At 53.2% G+C, this 21,695-nt stretch overlaps 1 protein-coding gene across 1 annotated transcript in view; it reads left to right on the top strand.

Moving 5' to 3' along the window:
• LOC146829744 (germ cell nuclear acidic protein-like) overlaps positions 1-21,695 on the top strand; it is a 144,784-nt gene that overhangs the window by 32,556 nt on the left and 90,533 nt on the right. The window contains exon 5 of the mRNA XM_085608468.1: positions 11,890-11,950. Coding sequence (XP_085464594.1) covers positions 11,890-11,950 — 61 coding nt within the window. The remainder of the gene's footprint in view (positions 1-11,889; positions 11,951-21,695) is intronic.

Genomic DNA, 21,695 nt, shown 5'->3' on the forward strand with positions numbered 1-21,695 from the left:
CCAGGAGGAGGTCCAAGGATCGCTCGCGGAGCCCTAGCCGACGCCACCATCGATCGTCGGGCTCCAAGTCGTCGGGTAAGTCCAAACGCTCTAAGAAGTCCAAGAGGCGGCACCGCTCTTCGGACTCCTCGCCGGTCGCGTGACTCGGCCGAGGGTCCGGGTGGTTCCACCCCCGCGGCTCCGCAGGAGCCGCGCAAGTCCCCATACCCTCCGGTCCCTGGGATTGACGCGACGCCGGCGGAGGTCAGTGCCTTCCTCTCGGCCATGAGGAGCCTGGCCCCGCCGTCGACGCCCGCTGGCGCTTTCGGGCCCCGCGGACTCGACTGGGCGACCTTGCCTGCCGGCGGCTCCGGCCCCGGCGCCGTCGACGACTCCGGTCTCGACGCCGCAGGTCCCCGCGGGGCCCATGCCTGGGCCCCTGTCGACGCCGGTTGACCTAGTCACTCCTCCACCGGCGCCGGCGACTGAACCACCGACGCCGCCGCCGGCGCAGCCGCCTACGCCGACTGCTCCGGCGCCGACTCCGGACGGCATCCAACCCCAGTTTCGTCCTATTCCGGACCCGGCGCCGCAACGGCGTCGATCGACGCCGTGTCCGGCGCCGCTTGAGACCTATCATCTCTACAGTCCGGTTCCGATCACTTCTCCTGTTTATCAGGCATCGGAAGACGGGGGCGACTGGGAGGGGTTCGAGGACCCTCTGGCTGTTCAGTCACAGCTTTCACAGGACTGGGCAGATGAACTGGGGGAGGCCAGTGGGCTGGACACCTCGCCGGACACTGGATTCACTTCTCCTCCGACTGTGGCTTCGGAGGAGGGTGCAGCATTTTCTGTGGTGCTGCGCAAGGCGGCTGCGGCCCTTGGGCTCGAGCTGCCTGCCGTGGCTGTGAGGACTAACATCCTCACTGAGGTGCTTCAAACCGCAGCAAGCTCCACTGAGCCTCTGCTGCCGTTCAATGAGGCCCTCACTGACGTTCTGCAGGGCACCTGGTCCAAGCCCTCCACAGTTCCTCCTGTGGATAGGAACGTTGCCAGGCGCCACCGCCCTGCTCCGGGCGACCCCAGTTTCCTGTCCCAACACCCCACCCCCGAGAGTCTGGTTATCCAGGCCTCTACCTCCCAATCCTCCTTCCCGACCGCTCCGCCGGACCGGGATTCCAAGAGACTCGAGCAGTTTGGCAAGAAACTGTTCTCGTCCCTTAGTTTGGGCCTGCGGTCTTTGAACACCGCCTGTCTCTTGGACCGTTATTCCCATTCTCTGTGGGATACGGTGGAGGACGTGCTGCCCCTGTGTCCGGAGGAGGTCCGGACACGTCTTACCCAGGCTTTGGCCGATGGGAGGGATGCGGCACGGCACGCCATACGATGTGGGCTTGACACAACGGACTCGCTGGGTAGGGCGATTTCCACCACGGTGGCGCTCCGCCGCCACGCCTGGATGCGGTCCACGTCATTTTCTGGGGATGTCCAGACAACCCTCATGGACATGCCCTTTGATGGCACTCGCCTGTTTGGTGAGAAGGCGGACAGTGCGCTGAACCGCTTTAAGGACTCCCGGGCTACGGCCAAGTCCTTGGGCCTCTCGGCTCCGCGGGCGAAAACCTCCGCTTTTCACCCCTTTCGTGGCCAAGGAAGGGGCGCCTCCTCACGTACGCCAAGCCACCAGCCGCAGAACCAGCCTGCGCGCGGTCGCGGACGTGGTTTCCGCCGTGGCGGATCTGGAGGACGACGCGGTCAGCCCACATCCACCCCGGCAGCATCCGCCTCAAAGCCTTCCTAGTCCGAGCTTTCAGGCCCATTCCACGCCAGTGGGCGGCAGAGTTCGCCATCACCTGCTCCACTGGCGGTCCATTACATCGGACAGGTGGGTGCTGCAAATCGTCCGAAGGGGCTACTCCCTCCCCTTCGAGACGACCCCTCCAGCCATGCCACCGCAGCACCACCGTATCTCGGGGGATCATTTGAATCTTCTCCGCGAGGAAGTTTCGGCCCTCTTGGCCAAGGGGGCCATCGAGCGCGTTCCGAGTCCAGAAGTAGGTCGTGGTTGTTATTCCCACTACTTTCTGGTTCCCAAGAAGGGCAAAGGGGGCCTACGCCCTATCTTGGACCTCCGGAACGTCAATGCCTTCCTCCGAAGGAAAGGTTCAAGATGTTAACGTTGGCTCGGGTTCTAGCTGCCCTAGACCCCGGAGACTGGATGGTAGCGTTGGACTTGCAGGACGCATATTTCCATATCCCCGTCCTGCCGGCCCACCGGCGTTACCTGCGGTTCACGGTGGGCCAAGAGCACTTTCAGTTTACCGTGCTCCCCTTCGGCCTCACCAGTGCCCCTCGGGTGTTCACGAAAGTGATGGCAGTGGTCGCAGCTCATCTGCGCAGATCGGGGGTTCCAGTCTTCCCCTATCTCGACGACTGGTTGTTGAAGGCGGGCTCGCCCCAGGCAGTCGTCTCCCACCTCCAGACTACGGCGGATCTCCTGCATTTGCTGGGGTTTTCCATCAACGTGCCGAAGTCACACCTGAGTCCCTCGCAGACGCTCCTCTTCATCGGAGCGGTTCTCGATTCGGCGCAGTTCCGGGTCCATCCACCGAAACAGCGGGTCCGGGATATACAGGCCCTGATTCCCATCTTTCGGCCTCTATCCTGGGTTTCGGTCAGGCTAGTGTTGCGGCTTCTGGGGCTGATGGCCTCCTGCATCCTACTAGTGCATCACGCCAGGCGGCGCATGCGGGCTCTGCAGTGGGACCTGAAGTTTCAGTGGGCCCAGCATCACGGCAACCTGTCCGACCATGTCTTGATCTCGGAGGGCGCTGCACAACAGTTGCAGTGGTGGCTCACGGACCGCGATTGGGTCAAGGGCAAGAGCCTCTCCCTTCCCCAACCGGAGCATGTCGTCGTGACGGATGCGTCCCTCCTGGGATGGGGTGGCCATATGGGAGAGGCGGAGATCAGAGGCCTCTGGTCTCCGGCGGAGTCTCGTCTCCACATCAACCTGTTGGAGTTGAGAGCGATCCGACTTGCACTGAAAGCCTTCCTTCCCTCTGTCAGGGGCAGTGTCGTGCAGGTGTTCACGGACAACACCACCGCCATGTGGTATTGCAACAAACAGGGCGGGGTGGGGTCGTGGACCCTTTGTCAGGAGGCTCTGCGCCTCTGGACGTGGCTGGAACACCAGGGCGTCACCCTAGTGGTTCAACATCTGGCGGGCTCTCTGAACGCCAGAGCGGACGAACTCAGCCGCCGGTGCATGATGGATCACGAATGGCGTCTGAACTCCGAGGTGGCGCAAGGTCTCTTTCAGCAGTGGGGTGAGCCTTGGTTAGATCTATTCGCCACCGAAGAGAACGCGCAATGTCAGCAGTTCTGCGCGTTGGAATTTCCAAGGCGGCACTCGCTCGGCGGCGCTTTTCGTCACGAGTGGAGTTGCGGTCTGTTGTACGCCTTTCCGCCTATACCACTTCTGCCCAGAGTGCTGAAGAAGATCAGGCACGACCGGGCCCAAGTCATCTTGGTGGCTCCGGATTGGGCACGAAGATACTGGTATCCCGAGCTACTCAGTATGTTGACCGATCCCCCGATACGTCTGCCCCTTCGGGAGGATCTTCTGTCGCAGCAGCAGGGGACGGTCCTCCACCCGAACCTGTCCAGCCTCCACCTCCATGCGTGGAGATTGAGCGGCGGCAGTTGATGCCATTTGACTTGCCTCCTGAAGTCTGTGATATCATTCTGGCAGCCAGGCGTCCCTCCACAAAGACGGTATACGCCTGCCGGTGGAACAAATTTGTGGCATGGTGCACAGCAAAGGCTGTGGATCCCCTTTCCGCCCCTCTTTCTGAGGTCCTTCTCTTTCTTCTTTCTTTGGCCCGGCAGGGCTCTGCCCTGGGCACCCTGAAAGGTTATCTTGCTGCCATCTCCACCTTCTTGCGGCTTCCTGATCAGCCTTCTCTTTTCAAGTCCCCTGTGGTTACACGCTTTCTCAAAGGCATTACTCACACGTTCCCTCCTGTCCCTTTTGTAATGCCTCAGTGGGACTTGAATCTGGTCTTGACATTCCTGATGTGCGCTCCCTTCGAGCCTCTTCACAATTGTCCTCTTCGTCTTCTGACTCTTAAGACTGCTTTTCTGGTAGCCATCACCTCGGCTAGACGGGTGAGTGAGCTCCAGGCTTTATCTTCAAAGCCTCCTTTTCTGTCTGTTCATCCGGACAAGGTTGTCCTTCGGCCTCGTCCCTCCTTTCTTCCTAAAGTGGTGACTCCATTTCACCTTGGGCAGTCTGTCACCTTGCCCACCTTCTTTCCGCCTCCGCATCCTTCCAAAGAGGAAGAGAGGCTCCACCGTCTGGACCCAAAACGTGCGCTCTCCTTTTATCTGGACCGCACAAAGCAGTTCCGGGTGGACGACCAACTTTTTGTTGAGTACGTGGGCGCTAAGAAGGGGAAAGCTGTGCACAAACGGACCATCTCTCGGTGGGTCGTTTTGTGTATCAAAATGTGCTATTCCTTGGCTAAAAAGGACCCTCCTGTTGGGCTGCGCGCCCATTCTACTCGGGCCACAGCGGCTACTACTGCCTTGGGACGGGGAGTCCCTTTGCAGGACATCTGTCAGGCGGCGACGTGGGCTTCGTTACACACGTTTGCCAGGCATTATTGCCTTGACAGCCAAGTCCGGAGGGATGGCTTCTTTGGCCGTTCTGTCCTCCAGGACTTTCTGGTGTGATCTTGGTTCGCAGACCCACCACCGGGGATGGTATTGCTTGGGTATCTATTCTAAGGTGAGGAATCTAACTAACGTGTTTCTTTCAGATGAACAAGTTACTTACCTTCGGTAACGATGTATCTGTAAGAAACATTAGTTAGTTAGATTCCTCACCGACCCACCCATCCTCCCCGTTCTGCGAACTGACATCTAGGGTTAAGGTTATCCTTTTCAGGCCCCTAGATTTTATTTTTGGCACCAGTGTCGGTCTTTGCATGGCTCTGCGTTCCTGGCGCGGAAAGCTATGTACAAGAACTGACGTCAGCGCGCAAGGGCGGCGTCTAAGTACTCCGACGTCATTCCGGCGCACGACGACGGACGCGGAGCCGCAGGCGACGCCTAGCGACGCGCAAGGGGTATTGCTGACGAAAAATCTTCCGGATCCAGTCTGACGCCTGGGGATATTCTAAGGTGAGGAATCTAACTAACTAATGTTTCTTACAGATACATCGTTACCGAAGGTAAGTAACTTGTTCTTCAAGGAGTTTGGTCTAGGAGAGTCAGACTGTGCCTCAGTTGCTCGTCTCACTCATCTACTTCCTCTTGTTTAACTTGAACCATGGGTTCCATCTAGTGCTCAGTGGTAGTTTAGGGCTGGGAACTTTGATCGCTCAGTGTCTGCCCTTTAAGATACTCCTGTTTGCTTGAAGCCAAACACGGGACTAGCCACAGCGCAGTCCAGTTTCCAGCAGATTCAAGTTCCACCTTGTTTGGGCCCATTCAAGGAGTCTCTTTAGCAATGTTAAGCACTTCATGTAGACCGCAGTGTGGCTTTGAGAGGCTCTGGGCAGGGAGGATGAGATGAAGGCGCTGTGAGACTCTCCTTTGACTAGAGCCAGATGAGGGAGGGCGCCTAGAGCCAGATGAGGGAGGGCGCCTAGAGCCAGATGAGGGAGGGCGCCTAGAGCCAGATGAGGGAGGGCGCCTAGAGCCAGATGAGGGAGGGCGCCTAGAGCCAGATGAGGGAGGGCGCCTAGAGCCAGATGAGGGAGGGCGCCTAGAGCCAGACCCAGATGAGGGAGGGCGCCTAGAGCCAGACCCAGATGAGGGAGGGCGCCTAGAGCCACACCCAGATGAGGGAGGGCGCCTAGAGCCACACCCAGATGAGGGAGGGCGCCTAGAGCCACACCCAGATGAGGGAGGGCGCCTAGAGCCACACCCAGATGAGGGAGGGCGCCTAGAGCCAGACCCAGATGAGGGAGGGCGCCTAGAGTCAGACCCAGATGAGGGAGGGCGCCTAGAGTCAGACCCAGATGAGGGAGGGCGCCTAGAGTCAGACCCAGATGAGGGAGGGCGCCTAGAGTCAGACCCAGATGAGGGAGGGCGCCTAGAGTCAGACCCAGATGAGGGAGGGCGCCTAGAGTCAGACCCAGATGAGGGAGGGCGCCTAGAGTCAGACCCAGATGAGGGAGGGCGCCTAGAGTCAGACCCAGATGAGGGAGGGCGCCTAGAGCCAGACCCAGATGAGGGAGGGCGCCCAGAGCCAGACCCAGATGAGGGAGGGCGCCCAGAGCCCGACCCAGATGAGGGAGGGCGCCCAGAGCCCGACCCAGATGAGGGAGGGCGCCCAGAGCCCGACCCAGATGAGGGAGGGCGCCCAGAGCCCGACCCAGATGAGGGAGGGCGCCCAGAGCCCGACCCAGATGAGGGAGGGCGCCCAGAGCCCGACCCAGATGAGGGAGGGCGCCCAGAGCCCGACCCAGATGAGGGAGGGCGCCCAGAGCCCGACCCAGACGAGGGAGGGCGCCTAGGGCCAGATCCAGACGAGGGAGTGCGCCTAGGGCCAGATGAGGGAAGGCGCCTAGAGCCAGAGCCAGATGGGGGGGGGGGGAGTGCGACTAGACCAAGATGAGGGAACGGCGACTCTGAAAGTGTCATTAGATTAGAGGCTCGTCTTGCACATCCTGCTGTGCTACCGTGCCAGCTCCCAGTTATGGTCATGGTGTGTTCACTCCTGCAGCAGCCAGCTCCACTCACCCTCTTTGTGGATGTCAACCTCTGCCTTGGTTGCCAGGCGAGAGAGAACGTGGGTTGCCTCAAGTTTAATGATTTTTACACCGTGAATACTTTCAGTTGCTTTAGATTGCAGAAGCATCACTTACCTCGCTGATACCGGCCTCTTCAGTGTTGTCCGTGTGTCCAAGCTGTAGCTGCTTGTGCTGTATGCACACTTGGTGGTCACCAGGTCTCTTTGGTAATTGGTTGTAAATGACTCGAGTTCAATTCTTTCCCTTTTGCCTTCTGCAAACCTCTTTAATGGCCCGTCTTCTGCAAAAGCCCGTTCTCTCCCGACTTTAACTCCAGTATTAGAATTCCTGCCTTTAAAGGTGCGCTGTCTGAAGAGGTATCTTTGAATACAATCCTCTAACTCTGCACTGTCCTGGCCAGCGCCATGAGGCTCAACACTCAGTTCAGGAAATCCCTGTCGGTGGACCTTTCCACCAATACATCTGCTCGAGCCGGGTCTGTAGCCGTCTTAACATCCAGCATGTCTGTCGCACGACCACCCATTTCTCGATGTCTGTCACATCACTGCCCCTCTTACATAGGGACCGCTCTCAGTCCTTTGTTGAGGTGATGGAAACCTTAACCTATCCTTTGAAATGTGAGGAACCGGAAGCAAGGGGGTCGTTTGTGTTCTGTCCTCACTGCACGGACAGTGACGATTCATCGCTGTAGATGCATTCACGCGCATCCAGTCTGACACCTCCACCCATCCAGGGGCCGGACCGGCTCCGCACCGGCTGTGAAAGCGACCCCTGCTCCTGGCGCTCCTGTGCGATCCTTCATTGTCGTCTCAATAGATGCATTGTTCCCTTGTTGATAAAATACTCTTTAGAGGTGTTTGACTCTGCATCTGTGGCCTGGCTGTTTTTAGGTCTCGCCTAGCTATTGCGATAGCAATCGCTATGCGAGACTCTAGTAAGGGGCTCCCAAAAGTGCTCCCAAAAGCGGATTGCATGGCGAGCACGCGCACAATCACGTGCATCGTGCCGCCATGCAATCCGTTTGGCATCTTACTTCAAAGGGTCTGCTCCCCCTGCCTGTAAAGCGCGCCCCCGCCAAGCGCGCACGCCACGCTCCGCCACGTCACAAATTTGCTTGAATGCATTTAATCGGCAAACAGTCCTTCCCTTGTTTTTCTTGTCCTCAAACTACAGAACATATGACTTCCTTTCTCTGTCTTCCTCCACCAGTCCGGGTTTCCTTCTCGCTCATCTTCTTCTCTTAACCGCGCATCTCCTCGTCTTCCGCCTCTACCTGAACCACATTTATAGAATCACTTTATTCTCTCCACAAACCTCCCTGCCTTCTCCTTCTACTGCCCTCAGTGCTTTTCCAGCCTTCACTTTGCCTCAGCCCTGCCTCCTCTTCCCCTTTGGCCTGCAGCGCTCCTCCAGTTTCACTCTGCCTGACCCCCCTCTCCCCTCATCCTCCTGCCCTCAGCGCTTCCCCAGCCTTCACTTTTCCTCAGCCCACCCCCCATCTTCCTGCTCTCAGCGCTTCTCCAGCCTCCCCTTTAACTCAGCCCTCCCTCCACCCTCATCCTCCTGTCCTCAGTGCTTCTCCAGCCTTCACTTTGCTTCAGCCCTCTCTCCTCTTCCCCTCTGGCCCTCACAGCTTATCCAGTCTTCCCTCTGCCTCACCCCACTTTCCCCTCATCCTCTTGACCTCAGCGCTTCCCCATTCTTCACTTGTCCCCAGCCCTCACTCCCCCTCATCCTCCTGCCCTCAGTGCTTCTCCAGCCTTCACTTTGCTTCAGCCCTCTCCCCTCTTCCCCTCTGGCCCTCACAGCTTATCCAGTCTTCCCTCTGCCTCACCCCACTTTCCCCTCATCCTCTTGACCTCAGCGCTTCCCCATTCTTCACTTGTCCCCAGCCCTCACTCCCCCTCATCCTCCTGCCCTCAGTGCTTCTCCAGCCTTCACTTTGCCTCAGCCCTCCCACCCTCCCCCTCATCCTACTGCTCTCAGCACTTCTCGAGCATTCACTCTACCTCGCCCTCCTTCCCTCCTCCTGCCATCAGCGTTTCATCACCCTTCACTTTGCCTCAGTCCCCCCCCTCCTCCACCTGCTCTTGGCGCTTCTCCTACCTCCACTTTTCCTCAGCCCCTCCCCCATCCTCCTGCCCTCAGTGCTTCTCCAGCCTTCACTTTGCCTCAGCCCACCCCAGCCTCCATCCACCTCCTTCCCTCGGCGCTTCTCCAGCCTTCACTCTGCCTCAGCCCTTAGTTTCTCCCCTCCTCCACCGGCCCTCAGTGCTTCTCCAACCTTCACTTGGCCTCAGCCCTCCCTCACCCCTCATCCTCCTGCCCTCATCTCTTCTCCAACCTTGACTTTGCCTCATCCCCCCCCCCCATCCTGCCCTCAGCGCTTCTCTAGCCTTCACTTGGTCTCGGCCCTCCCTCTCCCCTTATCCTGCCCTCAGCGCTTCTCCAACCTGCACCTTTTCTCAGTCCTCCCTTTCTCCTCATCCTCTTTCCCACAGCTCTTCTTTTTTCTCAGCCGTCGAGGCAGCACAGTGAGGTAAGTACTCCGTTTTGACAACTGGCTAATTACTGAAGCTTAAAATGTGCATCTGGCATGACTGTCTCAGCTGCTCATCCTTCCAATGTCGATACATTAGGTTCCATTACTTTGGGTAGTAGTAACACCCATTAAAAGGAGCTATAAAGAATATTTGGAGAGAGCACGTGCTAAAACGCAACATATTCTACATTTACCGTCCCTCTCCCTTCCCTCCTTCATCTCCTCATCTCTCCCTCCACCCGTCACTCTTCCCACCCTGTCAATTCGTCCACCTTCTCCCTTCTTTGTCTCACTAGTGAACTATCAACAGCCCCCCCTCCCCCCCACCTCCTGCACCCTTCACTCATGTGTATTCCCTCATCTCTTCTGCTGGAGGTGGGCGAGCTAACACATGGACAGGGAGAGCCGGAGCACAGCCCCGGGTGGGCTCCCAAGCCCTGGAAATATTTGGTGTGTAAATTATGCAATAAACATCATGTTCGAGTATAATGAGGGTTCTTCAGATTGCAAGAAATTGTATTTCTTTAACAAGCGGAAGGGTTTCATCAGAGCACAGCAGATTCTAACCCTGTGTTGAGAAGTATTTCTTGGAAGTGAAGGTTTTTCAGCATGAACTGAGAAGCATCCTGCCACGCCCCCTGATATCAATGCCATCAGTGAGCTAGGAGGCATGTTATATGTGGGCTAAGTTCTTATTATATATGGAGCAAAACTGTAGTGTCACACACATCCTGATCTCACTTATTTGAAGGTGCTTTCATATGTGACAATTAGAAACAAGCATTGGCATAGCCAATAGGTCTCGCTTTTGGGTCCTTATAAGTATTTAGTTATGCAGCACAATATCCTTGGTGTAACAACACTAACTATTGCATGGCTAAACACTTATAAGGTCCCAAAGGCGAGACCTATTGGCTATGCCAATGCTTGTTACGTTGATGCCATACGAAGGGTTTCTAGACTTTGAAGCGCCATTGACACCGTCCTGATGTCTTGTTGGTGACATCTGGACGGAGCTAGCTGCCTCCTGAGACTATTGGCACATAGGACAGAATGGCACCGTGCTGTCTGTTAGGGGTCTTAAGCGAGCAGCCAGACAGCCTGGTTATTATGGGAGACCCTCACTTGGGCTAAACTACATCAGCCCTCTGCTGCCTCACTTTCTCGCGCTCGCAGCCTCTTTGTGGAACAAGAATATGCTTCATTATATCCTGTGAAGACTTGAGTCGCTCACTCCATTGGATCTATTATTGTGCTCAGAATGTTTAGCCTGGAATTTTAATGTGAAAGGTAATCCAATTCCCTGAGATGGTGTTCTACGTTTTCTTGACATTAAACAGGCCCCTGACATATGTTTTATTTACCTTGAATGTGTAAATACCATTCATATAGTTGTACCGGAAGGACCCATTGTTCCCCATTTTATTAGACTTTTTTGGAATGCAGAAAATACAGCAATAAAAAATAAAATGGGCAAAATAGCACAGGCAAGAAGCAAAGGCAGTACAGTTTATCGAGTCCCATGAAAGAGACCGTTTGTAAGCCCCATACCCGGAAATTCATGAAGGGAGACCGGATATCGACATACGCGGTGCTACAGCTGCCACATTGGCTGACATAGTCAGAAGGGGTCTACTTCTCATGGAAAGAGAAGAGAGCGCGATAGTGACGTAGGAAGAGGGAGGGAGACGATATGCCAAGTATCTAGTGGAAGGAAGCGGGTGCAGTTAGCTGCGATTTCGGGGGTCGGTACCCTTATCTGAGCAAGCAGAGGACTGTATCTAAGCTTCTAAGAGTAGCCAATGCAGTCTAGATTTACTGTGGTTGAAGTTTTGATTGAGGATAGTGTTGTCTGCACTTCTGAGGAAGAAAACCCAGTCCCCCCCCCCCCCCCCCAAGTGTGGTAAGAAATGGATTTGAAGTCCCTATTTTCTCTATTAGTTTTTCTCTAATAATCGCCAAGAAAGGGTATTCCAGACTTTTCCTTTGCGCTGTGTTTGGGTTTTGAGTAATTGTGACATCATTCACTGGCGAGATCCTCTAGAAAGCGGGTAAGTACAGCAGGCCCCACCTGGTTTCTCTGTGGGGCACTTTCTTTAAGGTTTCTAGCAAAGTATTCCTTGGAAGTTCTTCATTTAGTACATCCGGCTCTTCCCAAAATCACGTCTCAAGTACTGTGGAGACCACAGGGCAGTCTAGTTGGTCTTCACGACCACAAAGCCATACCTCATGTTCGGTACAAGTCAACCTGTGCTCTGTCGATGCATCCAGTGTAGTGCTAGAGTCCAAACCTCACACAACTACAAAGCACTCAATTCATAGCGGACACTTCAGCCAACCCCTTCCTGCAGCTGGTCACTCCAAACGGTGCAGTTCTTTAAACTTGGAGCGTTTTGGGGGCCTTCCAAGGAATGGGAAAGTGATCTAGCAATGATGCAATACGATTTAATTAAACCAAAACATTTCTCCGTGAGGATCCGGTGTGGACCGGTATGTTGTGCACCTGCTGTAGCTAGAAGTCTCCTGGTGCTTGATGTGTTGAGTGTACACAGTGCGGCTCTTGGCTTTTTCCACACTGCTCATTGAGTTTCCTTTCTCTTGTAGTTTTGACGCAGTTGAAGACCCCGAAGTCCGGCTGTCCAGAGCCGAAGCATTTGATGGATGAGTGAGTACTCCAGCTTTTGTATCCAAGAAGTGGTGCCTAGTAGAGGCAGCTGGGCTGGGTCCGGAAGCGTGCTGATCCGGGTGACGTGGTGGCGGAGCCATGTGGGACGGAGACCCGAGCAGGAGTGATTCTAAAGAGCAGTGCATTCCCCCAGAGGGGGGACTCCTCAGCATTGCACGCTTTAATTTTACAGCTTGGGAAATTAAATGACCTTTGCCCCCCTCCCCTGACCTTCAAGAGTGCAGGAGCGCAATGCAACAGGAAGGGAAGCCAGCTTTATGGAGTATGATGTTAATACAATTGAAGCCAGGCCTAAAGAAATGGAGGAGGGGGAGGTGGAATGAACGACGTTGTGTAGTGATGTCACACCCCCTTTAATATCCCCCATGAGATGGGAAACTCACCTATTTTCTAGCCAAGACTACTGCCCGACTATGGGGACTCTTAAACATGTAGTAAGTGCAGAATTGGTCAAAATACACATTTTGAGAAGGAGAGCCCTTAGGCTGCTGCCAGATATCACTACTTAATTTAAATGGGTTATTTTCCAGGCGACCAACAGTCCTGCAAAACTAACGGGAATGAACCGCAGGTTCCAAACCTCTCTTCACCATCAATGAACTCTCCAGGATATACTCTAGGAATACTTTAAATTACTCGATTTTAATATCAAACTCTACTTTTCAGTTCAAGGTACATGAATAGATATTAAATATTAAAACAAAAAATGTAGTAGCAGCAATTGTAATCAATAAATAGAATAACACAAAGAAATGCAACATGATTGAGGGTTTCAATACTTTGCTAACCTCCCCCCTTCTTCCTTGTCTTCGGCTAAACTATTTCTATCGCACGAACAAGCCTGTTAAATGTTCTCGCGTTTGCCCTCGCACCGTAACAGAATAAACCGGATATTTTCAAAAGTAACTGCAGATAATGGCTAAGGCAACACCAAGGCCTCATCGGACTTGATGTTCAATGTAAGATGCATTCTCAAACATGTATGGTTATAGAAAGAACACAAATGAAAACGCATGAAAGAAAGTGTTTACAAAAGGAACTTCCTACGGTCTTTGCTATGTATTAGAATTTAAGGAAACGTGTATGTGAACGCACAGAAGTCTTATAGTTTACCTTTGAAAGGTAATCCATGCATTTATCAACATTTTCTCATAATTACTCAACAAATATAAATATAATGCTGTAAAATACACGTATATTGGGCACTAATGAAGCTGGTGTTAAGTTACAGGCAGTTATTTATGAATCATGACGCGTATGACGGTGGCATGTATGAGGTTTGTGATATGAAGTGGAAGCCTCACTGCATGCGCTCTTTACAAAAATAACTTCATGCCGTCGCACAAATGTGAAAGGAACACTTCTAAAGTCAGGTTGACTTTTTTATTTTGTGCTTTTTTTCTTTCTTTTTTTTTTTTAACGTGTTCTTGATAACTGCATTATTATAAAGTGGTTTTGCAATGTAAATAAAATGTGCTGGTTCTATTTGTAGAGCCAAAAAGGTCGCCAATTACTGAAACTAGTTCACAGTGGCTTCTATTTTAGTTGTAGGTCTATACAAAAAGGAATCTAGATTACATCTATACAGTACCCCAGGAGACGAAGCAAACCATACAAAAGGCGTACGAGCCAGAGAATTCAATTAATGAGCTTTGAAAATAAAATGAAGAGAAATTGCAATTAGTAGTCCTGGTGTAGAAAACCAGCAAGAATGAGACCTTAATCATGTACAAAGTAAAGGAAGAATTCAAATAAATTGAGAAAGTCCATGCTTAGAAATGTATTGGCCGATTCGATAACAATGGGTAGTTTTACCCAAAGCCTCACCTATTCAAGACGAAGGCATCATATTAACACTTTGACTTGTCTCTCGGAGTACTCAGATTTATTTTGTCTTTTTTTTTGTTATAGACTTACAAAAAAGATATAAATGACTATGTAGTAATTCCTGTAAATGATCTCCTTGTTGGTCATTTATAAATTTATATTGACACCGAAGCTCAAGCGGTTATTGCAGTGAACTTCCTCTCTTTACTATAAGGCTGTTTTTGTAGATCAGCGGTCTGCAGGCGTGTAGGAAGCTGGCTTTCTATGTAGTATACCAAAGCGAGTTGCACTATGCAGAACGTCAAGGGGGCCCTTATTGGCTTACAGGGGCTTGCTTTAACAATCCCAAAGTGTTTTATTTGTGGTGGTGTGGTTGAACAGTTTAGGCACATCAGAGGGAGTGTTGCGCATTTGTTGAACACAGTCAATAAATGAAACACACACTCAATAGGAAACCTGAGGCCTATTTAGAAAAATAACACTATCTTATATAGTATTTAGACACCAGATCTTCGGTATCCGGTAAGTATTAGAGATTATCATTTTACACAGTAAAACAGTTGAATAACAAAGCTGTCTTCTAGGTATGATTCATTTAAAAAAAATATATATATATATTTATATATATATATTTTTTAAATTTGCATTTTTAACCAATACAAAACAGCTAGCCTGTAACATTTAGTCACAACCGCGTCGGAGCACCCACACATTGTCCATATCAAAAGATACCGCATCCCCCTCATTCCATGAACCAGGGAGACAGTCTCCTCGCCGGACTCAGATCTAGCAGAATCCTCCCCATCATCCTTGTCTTCCCCGGGAGTCGGAGACATAGACCAAGTGGTCCTCTCATCCAGAGCCCGGTTAGGTCCAAAAACCGTATTATGCTAGTCTGCTCCCAACCCTGTATCCAATCCATAATATTTTCTCCATTTCCCCCACACCTTACGGAACTTCCGCGGGCACCCTCTCGCTTTGTATGTAACCCTCTCTGCCGCCATATGCATGTCCATCCCCCTCCTCCATTCTCCTAATTGGGGAGGTAGCGACGCCCCCCCACGTGAGGGCCACGTCTTGTTTCGCTTCCACCAATGCCAGTAGTACACAAATAAGCTGCGGGTGACCCAAGTCAACATCTCCGGGTATGCCCAACAGTACAAATTTAGGATTGCGAGGTAATGTTTCGTCCAGCACTTTACTCAATTCTCCTAATACGTGTACCCAGTATGTGTGCATGACGGGGCAGTCCCAGATAGTATGATAGAAGTCCCCCTGTGGCTGTCTGCAACGCAGGCAGTGCGGTTCGCTGGCTCGGCCCATGCGGTGGAGCCGGTCCCTGTCGTAATACACCCTGTGCAATATCTTGTATTGGATGAGTAGGAGGCGGGATTTAAACGCTACTTCCCTGTGGTGCATCAGGGCCGCCTCCCAGTCCACTGTTTTTAGCATGACCAGGTTCTGTTCCCATGCTTCCCTTGGTTTCCCAGTCTGTCGGGCATGTTGTTATTCAGTGTCCTGTACGTTAGAGAGACTGCCTTGTTGGGTATCTGCTCCTGCAATAGGCGTCCCTCCAGCGGGGCATATTCTGACAGGGAAGGAGAGAGTGAGCTTTCGGCTGTCCAGGCATGTCTCAAGTGCTCCTATTAAAAAAATTTGAGTAGTGTGCAGCCCAAACTCCGTTGCAAGTGTCCTGAAAGTTGAGTTCTCCCTTCGCCACCACGTCGCCTAAATTGGAAATGCCAATGGCATCCCAACCCCCTTAGTTTGTGGAGTTCCCTCAACTGGGTGCAGTGCCAGATCGGTGTCTGTTTAGTTGGTTTGCGCGCCCAGCCCATTACCTTGGTCGCCCTGTCCCATACTTCCAATGTCATTCGCATGGCCGGGAGTAGTCGTCCCCTAACTCGACCCCCCCCATATAGAAAATATAGGCATGAACGTGTCCCTCTCTAGCCTATACATGGATCCATTCATTCACCGGCGTCAAATGCTCCGCCCAATAATAGGCCTCGAAGTCGGGCAAGGATATCCCTCCATTATATTGGATCCGCTGCAGCGTACTTGGGGCAATCCTTGGTTGCTTCCCAAGCCACAGCAGGGAGCGCACTTCCGCGTCAATAACCCGGAACGTCTGCCTAGGGAGGGGAAAGTACTCGTTTTGGAGGGCATATAGGAAGCTGGGCAGGGCGATCATTTTGAATATCGCAGCACGGATCATGCGGGGGAGTGCTTTCCACCTCAGTGCGCCAGCTGCAAAATTAGTTATGACCCGCTGGATATTATTTTGATACGAGAGGTTTTTATCCGTGGTTAGATAGATCCCCAGATACGTAAATCCCATCTGCGCTACCTGGAGGGCCCCAGGAAGGGGAGGCCACGCCTCTCTGGCTCTTGAGCTATATATGACCGATTTATGCCAGTTTTTGGCATAGCCCGAGAAGGACCCATATTTGCCCAGAAGCTCAAACAGGGCGGGGACCGTGTCATCCAGTCGGGCAACATATAACAAGATATCGTCCGCATATAGCAAGATATTTTTCTTCCCCAGTGTCCGTCCGTGTAATTTAAAACCCCTGAATCTCCCTTTTCTGTCGGATCTCGCACGCCACTATTTCGATTGTGTTGGCAAATAGTAGGGGGTGGGGGGGAACAATGGGCATCCCTGCCGGGTTCCCCGTCTGATGGGGAAGTCATCCGACAACAGTCCATTCACTTTAACCCGAGCTCAGGGGTCTGCATAGAGGAGTCCGACCCATTTTCGGAACTTGGGTCCAATGCCAAACTTGACTAAAGCAGCCTCCAAAAAGGGCCAATGTATAGGGTCAAACGCTTTTTTAGCGTCTAAGGAGGAACATGTGGGAATAGTCACGGTCCTGCAGCTCCATGAGCCAATTGTGGGTAAGTTCTGTCTGGTCGTCCGGTCTGGTAGGAAACCAGTCTGGTCGCGATGCACCAAGCCCGAGATTACTTTGCGTAGACGGAGGGCTAAGACTGTCGCCAGGAGTTTGACCTCTATGTTGAGGAGTGAGATTGACGATAGGATGCACAAACCTCAGGGGGTTTTCCCGGTTTATGGATGGGGATAATTGTGGCCATACTGAGATCTAGGGGGAGAATGCCATCCTGTGCCGCGTCTCGGAATAGTGCTAAGAGATGCACCGCCAGGAGGTCTGCCCCTTTCCTATAAAATTCAGCTGGGAATCCGTTCAGACCCGGGGATTTCCCAGGACGCAATTTAGTTATTGCATCTTTTAGTTCGTCCACCTTTATGTCCGCTTCCAGCGCCTCCCTCTCATTACCATCTAAGGTTGGGGTCTGGATAGTGTCTAGGTATGCTGAACCCTCCACCGGTGTACCCAGCTCCCGGGCTTCATAAAAATCTTTAAAATAGGCGGCGAACGTCCGTACTATTTGTGCGTCTCCCTTTTGAAATCTGCCACTGGTGATCATCTACGCTTTCTATCCATCGAGCTTCCGCTTCCTTGCGACTCAGCCAAGAGTTTGCCAGACTTATCTCCCACATCATATAGCCCATGAAGCGTCGCCTGCTTTTTACCCTCCTCTGTAGCCAGGACTCTGTAGCGCTGTTGCGTATCTGTCAATTGTCAGAGGACCTGTGAGTCCTTACCTGCGAGATAGCTGTGTTCTAGCGCCAGAATTTGGGTTTCCAGAGGGGTGAGCTCCTCCTGTGCCTTCCACTTCTCCCAGGCTATTCGGTTTTGGGCCCTATCGCGGAGCACTGTCTTGTAGGCCTCCCACAATATAACGCCCGACTGCACCAAACCCACATTTTCGGCAAAATACACTTTCGTGTCAGCCCAGAGCCCCTGTAACACCTTTTTTTCTGCAGGTCCCAAGCCGATAGCCTCAAATTCCCCTGTCTCGCCCGGGGCCTCCATCCTCCATTAACAAGCAGGGGTGAGTGGTCAGATTCCACGTGCCAGGTACTCTGCCTCATAGATGGTACCAAAACACTTCTTGGAAGAAAGACGTAGTCCAGTCGTGAATGAACCCTGTGTGCCCCAGAATAGTATGAGTACTGAAGTGTGTCTAGAAGTAATCGTCGCCACGCATCCACCAACCAAGGGTATCTGTCATCCGAGCCAGCTGTGTAGTTGGAGGTGCATCAGCACGGTCCCCCGAGCGGTCCATAGGAATGGACATTACATCGTTGAAATCGCCCCCTATGATGTGTAACGTACCCGGTGTCTCCAATAAGATATCCGTCACCCCATGAAGAGTCCTTGCCTGTAGCTTTGGGGAGGTCATAGACCGACACAATAGTGACCTTCCGTCTCCCTCATATGCCTGTCACTCCCACGTATGTTCCCTGGGGGTCCGTCCATGTACGCGTTACCTTGTACGGGGCGGGACTTTGTAATCAGGATGGCCACCCCCCGGGAGCCCGTGGAATAGCCTGCGTGTGCTAGCACTGTGTAGGCCCCTCTCGCTAGGAACCCACATTTTGTGCCCTTGAGGTGGGTCTCCTGTAAGAGGACCATGTCTGGAGGGACCTGTTTTACGTATGAGGTCACCAACCCTCTCGATTTTGTCCCCTAGGCCGTTTGTGTTCCAGGTGAGTATCGTGTAAGAGTCCGTCTCCATCCCATCCGCGGGAAGCTTATGATCAGATAGTGGACCCATGAGCATGGATGATTGTTATACCTCGTGCGGGGGAAGTAGGTGATTGTTAGTCGCCGTGACTGCGTGAACCATAACAAAATAAACCCAACAATAGGAGCTGTTGAAACCTTCCCATCCTCTGCCCCCCACCTCCCTCCTCCTCGATGTCTCATCCCCGCCAGTCGCTAGAGAATGAGCCTTAGGGTAGTGGTGGTCTGTCGCCCTCCCAAGCCCAACTTACGCCACAAGTTCCAACACCTGCAGCATTCCCAAAGTCCTCTGAGAGGGAGCCTCCTCTAACAGTGAAGGTCAATAAAAGAGGAGACACTGAAATAAAAAAGGAGAATAGACAGAAGGAAGAAAAAAACAATAGTGTGTGAAAATGATAGAAAGGGCTGCAGGGAGGCCAAGTCTATAGCCACTCCAAGCCTCTCTCCTACGATTCCGTGGATGTCTACGAACACTCCGCAGGTTCCGGCAGATGGAGCAGGTGAATAAAAGGAAAGAAAAAGAGGGGGGGGGGGGGGGTGTCCAGCTTGCATGCTCCGGAGTTTGTCTGTGTCCACGGACAACCTCTCAGGTCCCTGGTCACGAATGCGAATCCGGTGGTTCTCCCTGTGAGGCCAGAGCGTCTGTTACTGCGTCTTGTTCCATTGCTATTATTTCAGCCGCCAAGGGGTGTAAGGAGGGACTCTCGTCCTCCCCCTCTCCGGGGGTAGAGTCCCTGTTTTCAGCCTCTGTGTCTGGATCAGGATGTTCGGAAAGGTGAAGAATGCGGGAGCCCTCAGAGAGACTAGAGTCCAAAGAGTGGCCGCTGCGCCTTCGAGGTCTGCCAGTGTCTTTTGGTGCATAGGGGCTCGCCTCCAGAAGTCGTTCTTTGCAAGCCTGTCGATGTCTCAGCGTTCTTTGTGGGCCCGGCATCTCCCACTAATGACATATTGCGACGCGGTAGTATCTCTGGCCGTTCCAGTACTGTGGGTCGTTCTTTCAGCCATTGCCATGCCTCCTTCGGGGTCTGGAAGAAATGTGATCTGCCCAAGAACATCACTTTCAGCTTTGCATGGAAGAGGAGCATATATTGGATCTTATGCGCACACGTTTTGGCCTTCACGGAGTCAAAGGTGCGTCTCGGTTTCTGCACCTCTCTACTGTAGTTGGGATGATCATTGTGCGTGCATTTTCGTGCCGGATCTCCCCTAGTTTCCTGGCTTCCCTGAGAATCATGTCTCTGTACAGAAAGTTCAAAAAGTGCGCTATTACTGGTCGTGGCTGTGCTCCTACAGGTCGTCGGGCCATCAACGCCCTGTGAGCTTGCTCTATAATAAAACAGGTGGAAAATTTGTCTTTCGGGAAGATGCGTAGAAGCCAAGAATGAAGAAACTCAGACATGTTCGTTCCCTCAATTCCTTCTCTAAAGCTCACAAACCTGAGGTTGTTGAGGCGTGCTCTGTTTTCCGCATCGTCTACTCGCCACTGTAGGTCTTTATGTGACGATTGTAGCTCCGTCATGCCTCGACGTAGATCCTTTAGCGTATCTTCCCCCTCTTCCAGCCTAGTCTCTGACCCAGTGACCCTATCTGTCAAGTTCCGCAGGTCCTGTCGCAAGAGTGTCACCTCTGTGCCCACTGCGCCAATTTTCCCCTCGAGTGCCGTTCTGGAGGCGTGGATCGCCTGGAGATGGGTGTCTGTCTGAACGGGCGTTCCTCTGGAGGTGGTGGTGATGACCTTCGTATAACGGTCCATCTTGCCCTGTTGCGGCGGTTTTTGGTCTCTATCTTTACCCATGATCGTCATTTCTGGGCAGGGGTATGTAGGGCCTTCTCCTGTTAGGGGAGTACCCCCGGGGTAGTGCTCAGCTCACTCAAGCAAGTGTACCCAACTCTTTCTGAATCCTCCTACGCTCCCTGATGATCTTGACCTTTCACTTGATTCAGCGAGCCCCAGTTGGGGTGGGAGGTTAGGAGAGGGCACCCCACGTCCGTCTCAAGCCACTCTCCGGTCCTCAAGGAACTCCGCTGCGAGTGTGTATCTGTTAGGGCACCCCACAGTCAAGACCCTTTTATTCCGCCAGCGTCCCAGAGTCCTCGTGGTGTGTGGCGCCGTGCCGTGCCCAGACTTCAATCAAGGTCACCTCCGACCCAGCTCCCACCGCACCTTCGGTTGTTCTTAGTCTTCTGCCACAGGTGGGACAGCGGCCTCCCCCGTCGCCACACACAGCGTTCGCCGGTCTCGCCGCAGGCACTCGCCGCCAGAGTGCCGGATGCTGATGGCCCGAGGTCTCCAGCCACCTCCCGGGGCCTCGCCTCACAGCAGGTGGGCGCCAAGAACCCCGTCTCCGGCGCGGTCTGTCAGGCCTTGGGGCGCCGCTCAGGGCATCAGCCACGGAGGTCGTCGTACCTCCCGAAGTCGTTCCGCAGGCCAGCTCTGCTCTCGGGGCCTCAGATGCCTCCAGAGCTCCTCGGGGCGTCCGCGCAGACCGTGGTCGAGGCTCCTCTTCACCGAGGCTAGCCCCTCCGGAAACAGCGGTACCCCTCTTTCACCCGGGGCGGAGACTGAGGGCAGCACACCTCCCTTGTGTAGTCTCAATGCAGCCACTGACTCACAGCCCCGCTCCGCGGCCAAAGGTTTCCCAGGCCGAATCAGGCCCTCCTCGTGCCATCTTGGATTGCGAGCAGGCTCACCAGCTCGGTCCGACATTCGGCCCTAAGTGTCGGCCGGGACCTCCGATTCTGCTTCTGTCCGCGCCAGAGCACTTTTCAGCACCCAGGGAGTAAACACTGATGTTCTTCCGGCCCGCGGGTCGCCGGATTAACTAACGGATAAAGCTTTCGGCCAGAGCTCGGCGAAAGCCGTCTCCGTTGGCCACGCTGCTCTAGGTATGATTCTTGAACGTGTTAATGTTATCCTATGGAATGAAAAGATGTGCTGCATACAGGTATTTGCAAACTGCTGTAGAGGGTACACTTTAGGACTTAAGGTGCTTCGGGTGGGGACAAGGTACAAAGTATCACCAGCAGTTCGGTTTGTTCTAGTGTGTTCGGGTGCAGAGGTGCTGGGTAGCCTCGAGGTCTGTCAGCTGTCAAAGTTTAATAAGACCTATAATAACAGTCTACAAAGGGGAACTTGGGCACAAGCCTGTCCGAACCTAAAGGTGGTGGCTTAGCTCGTGAGGACTCCTAGGCCGCAGAGACACAGGCATAAGACGCAGATGGAGCTCAGGTGCAGATGTGCTGGCTGGTGGGCCACTTCAGCGTTGGAGGCTCTCACGGTTCTA

This window comes from Triturus cristatus, chromosome 5_2 (assembly GCF_964204655.1).
Source record: "Triturus cristatus chromosome 5_2, aTriCri1.1, whole genome shotgun sequence".
Lineage (NCBI taxonomy): Eukaryota > Metazoa > Chordata > Amphibia > Caudata > Salamandridae > Triturus > Triturus cristatus.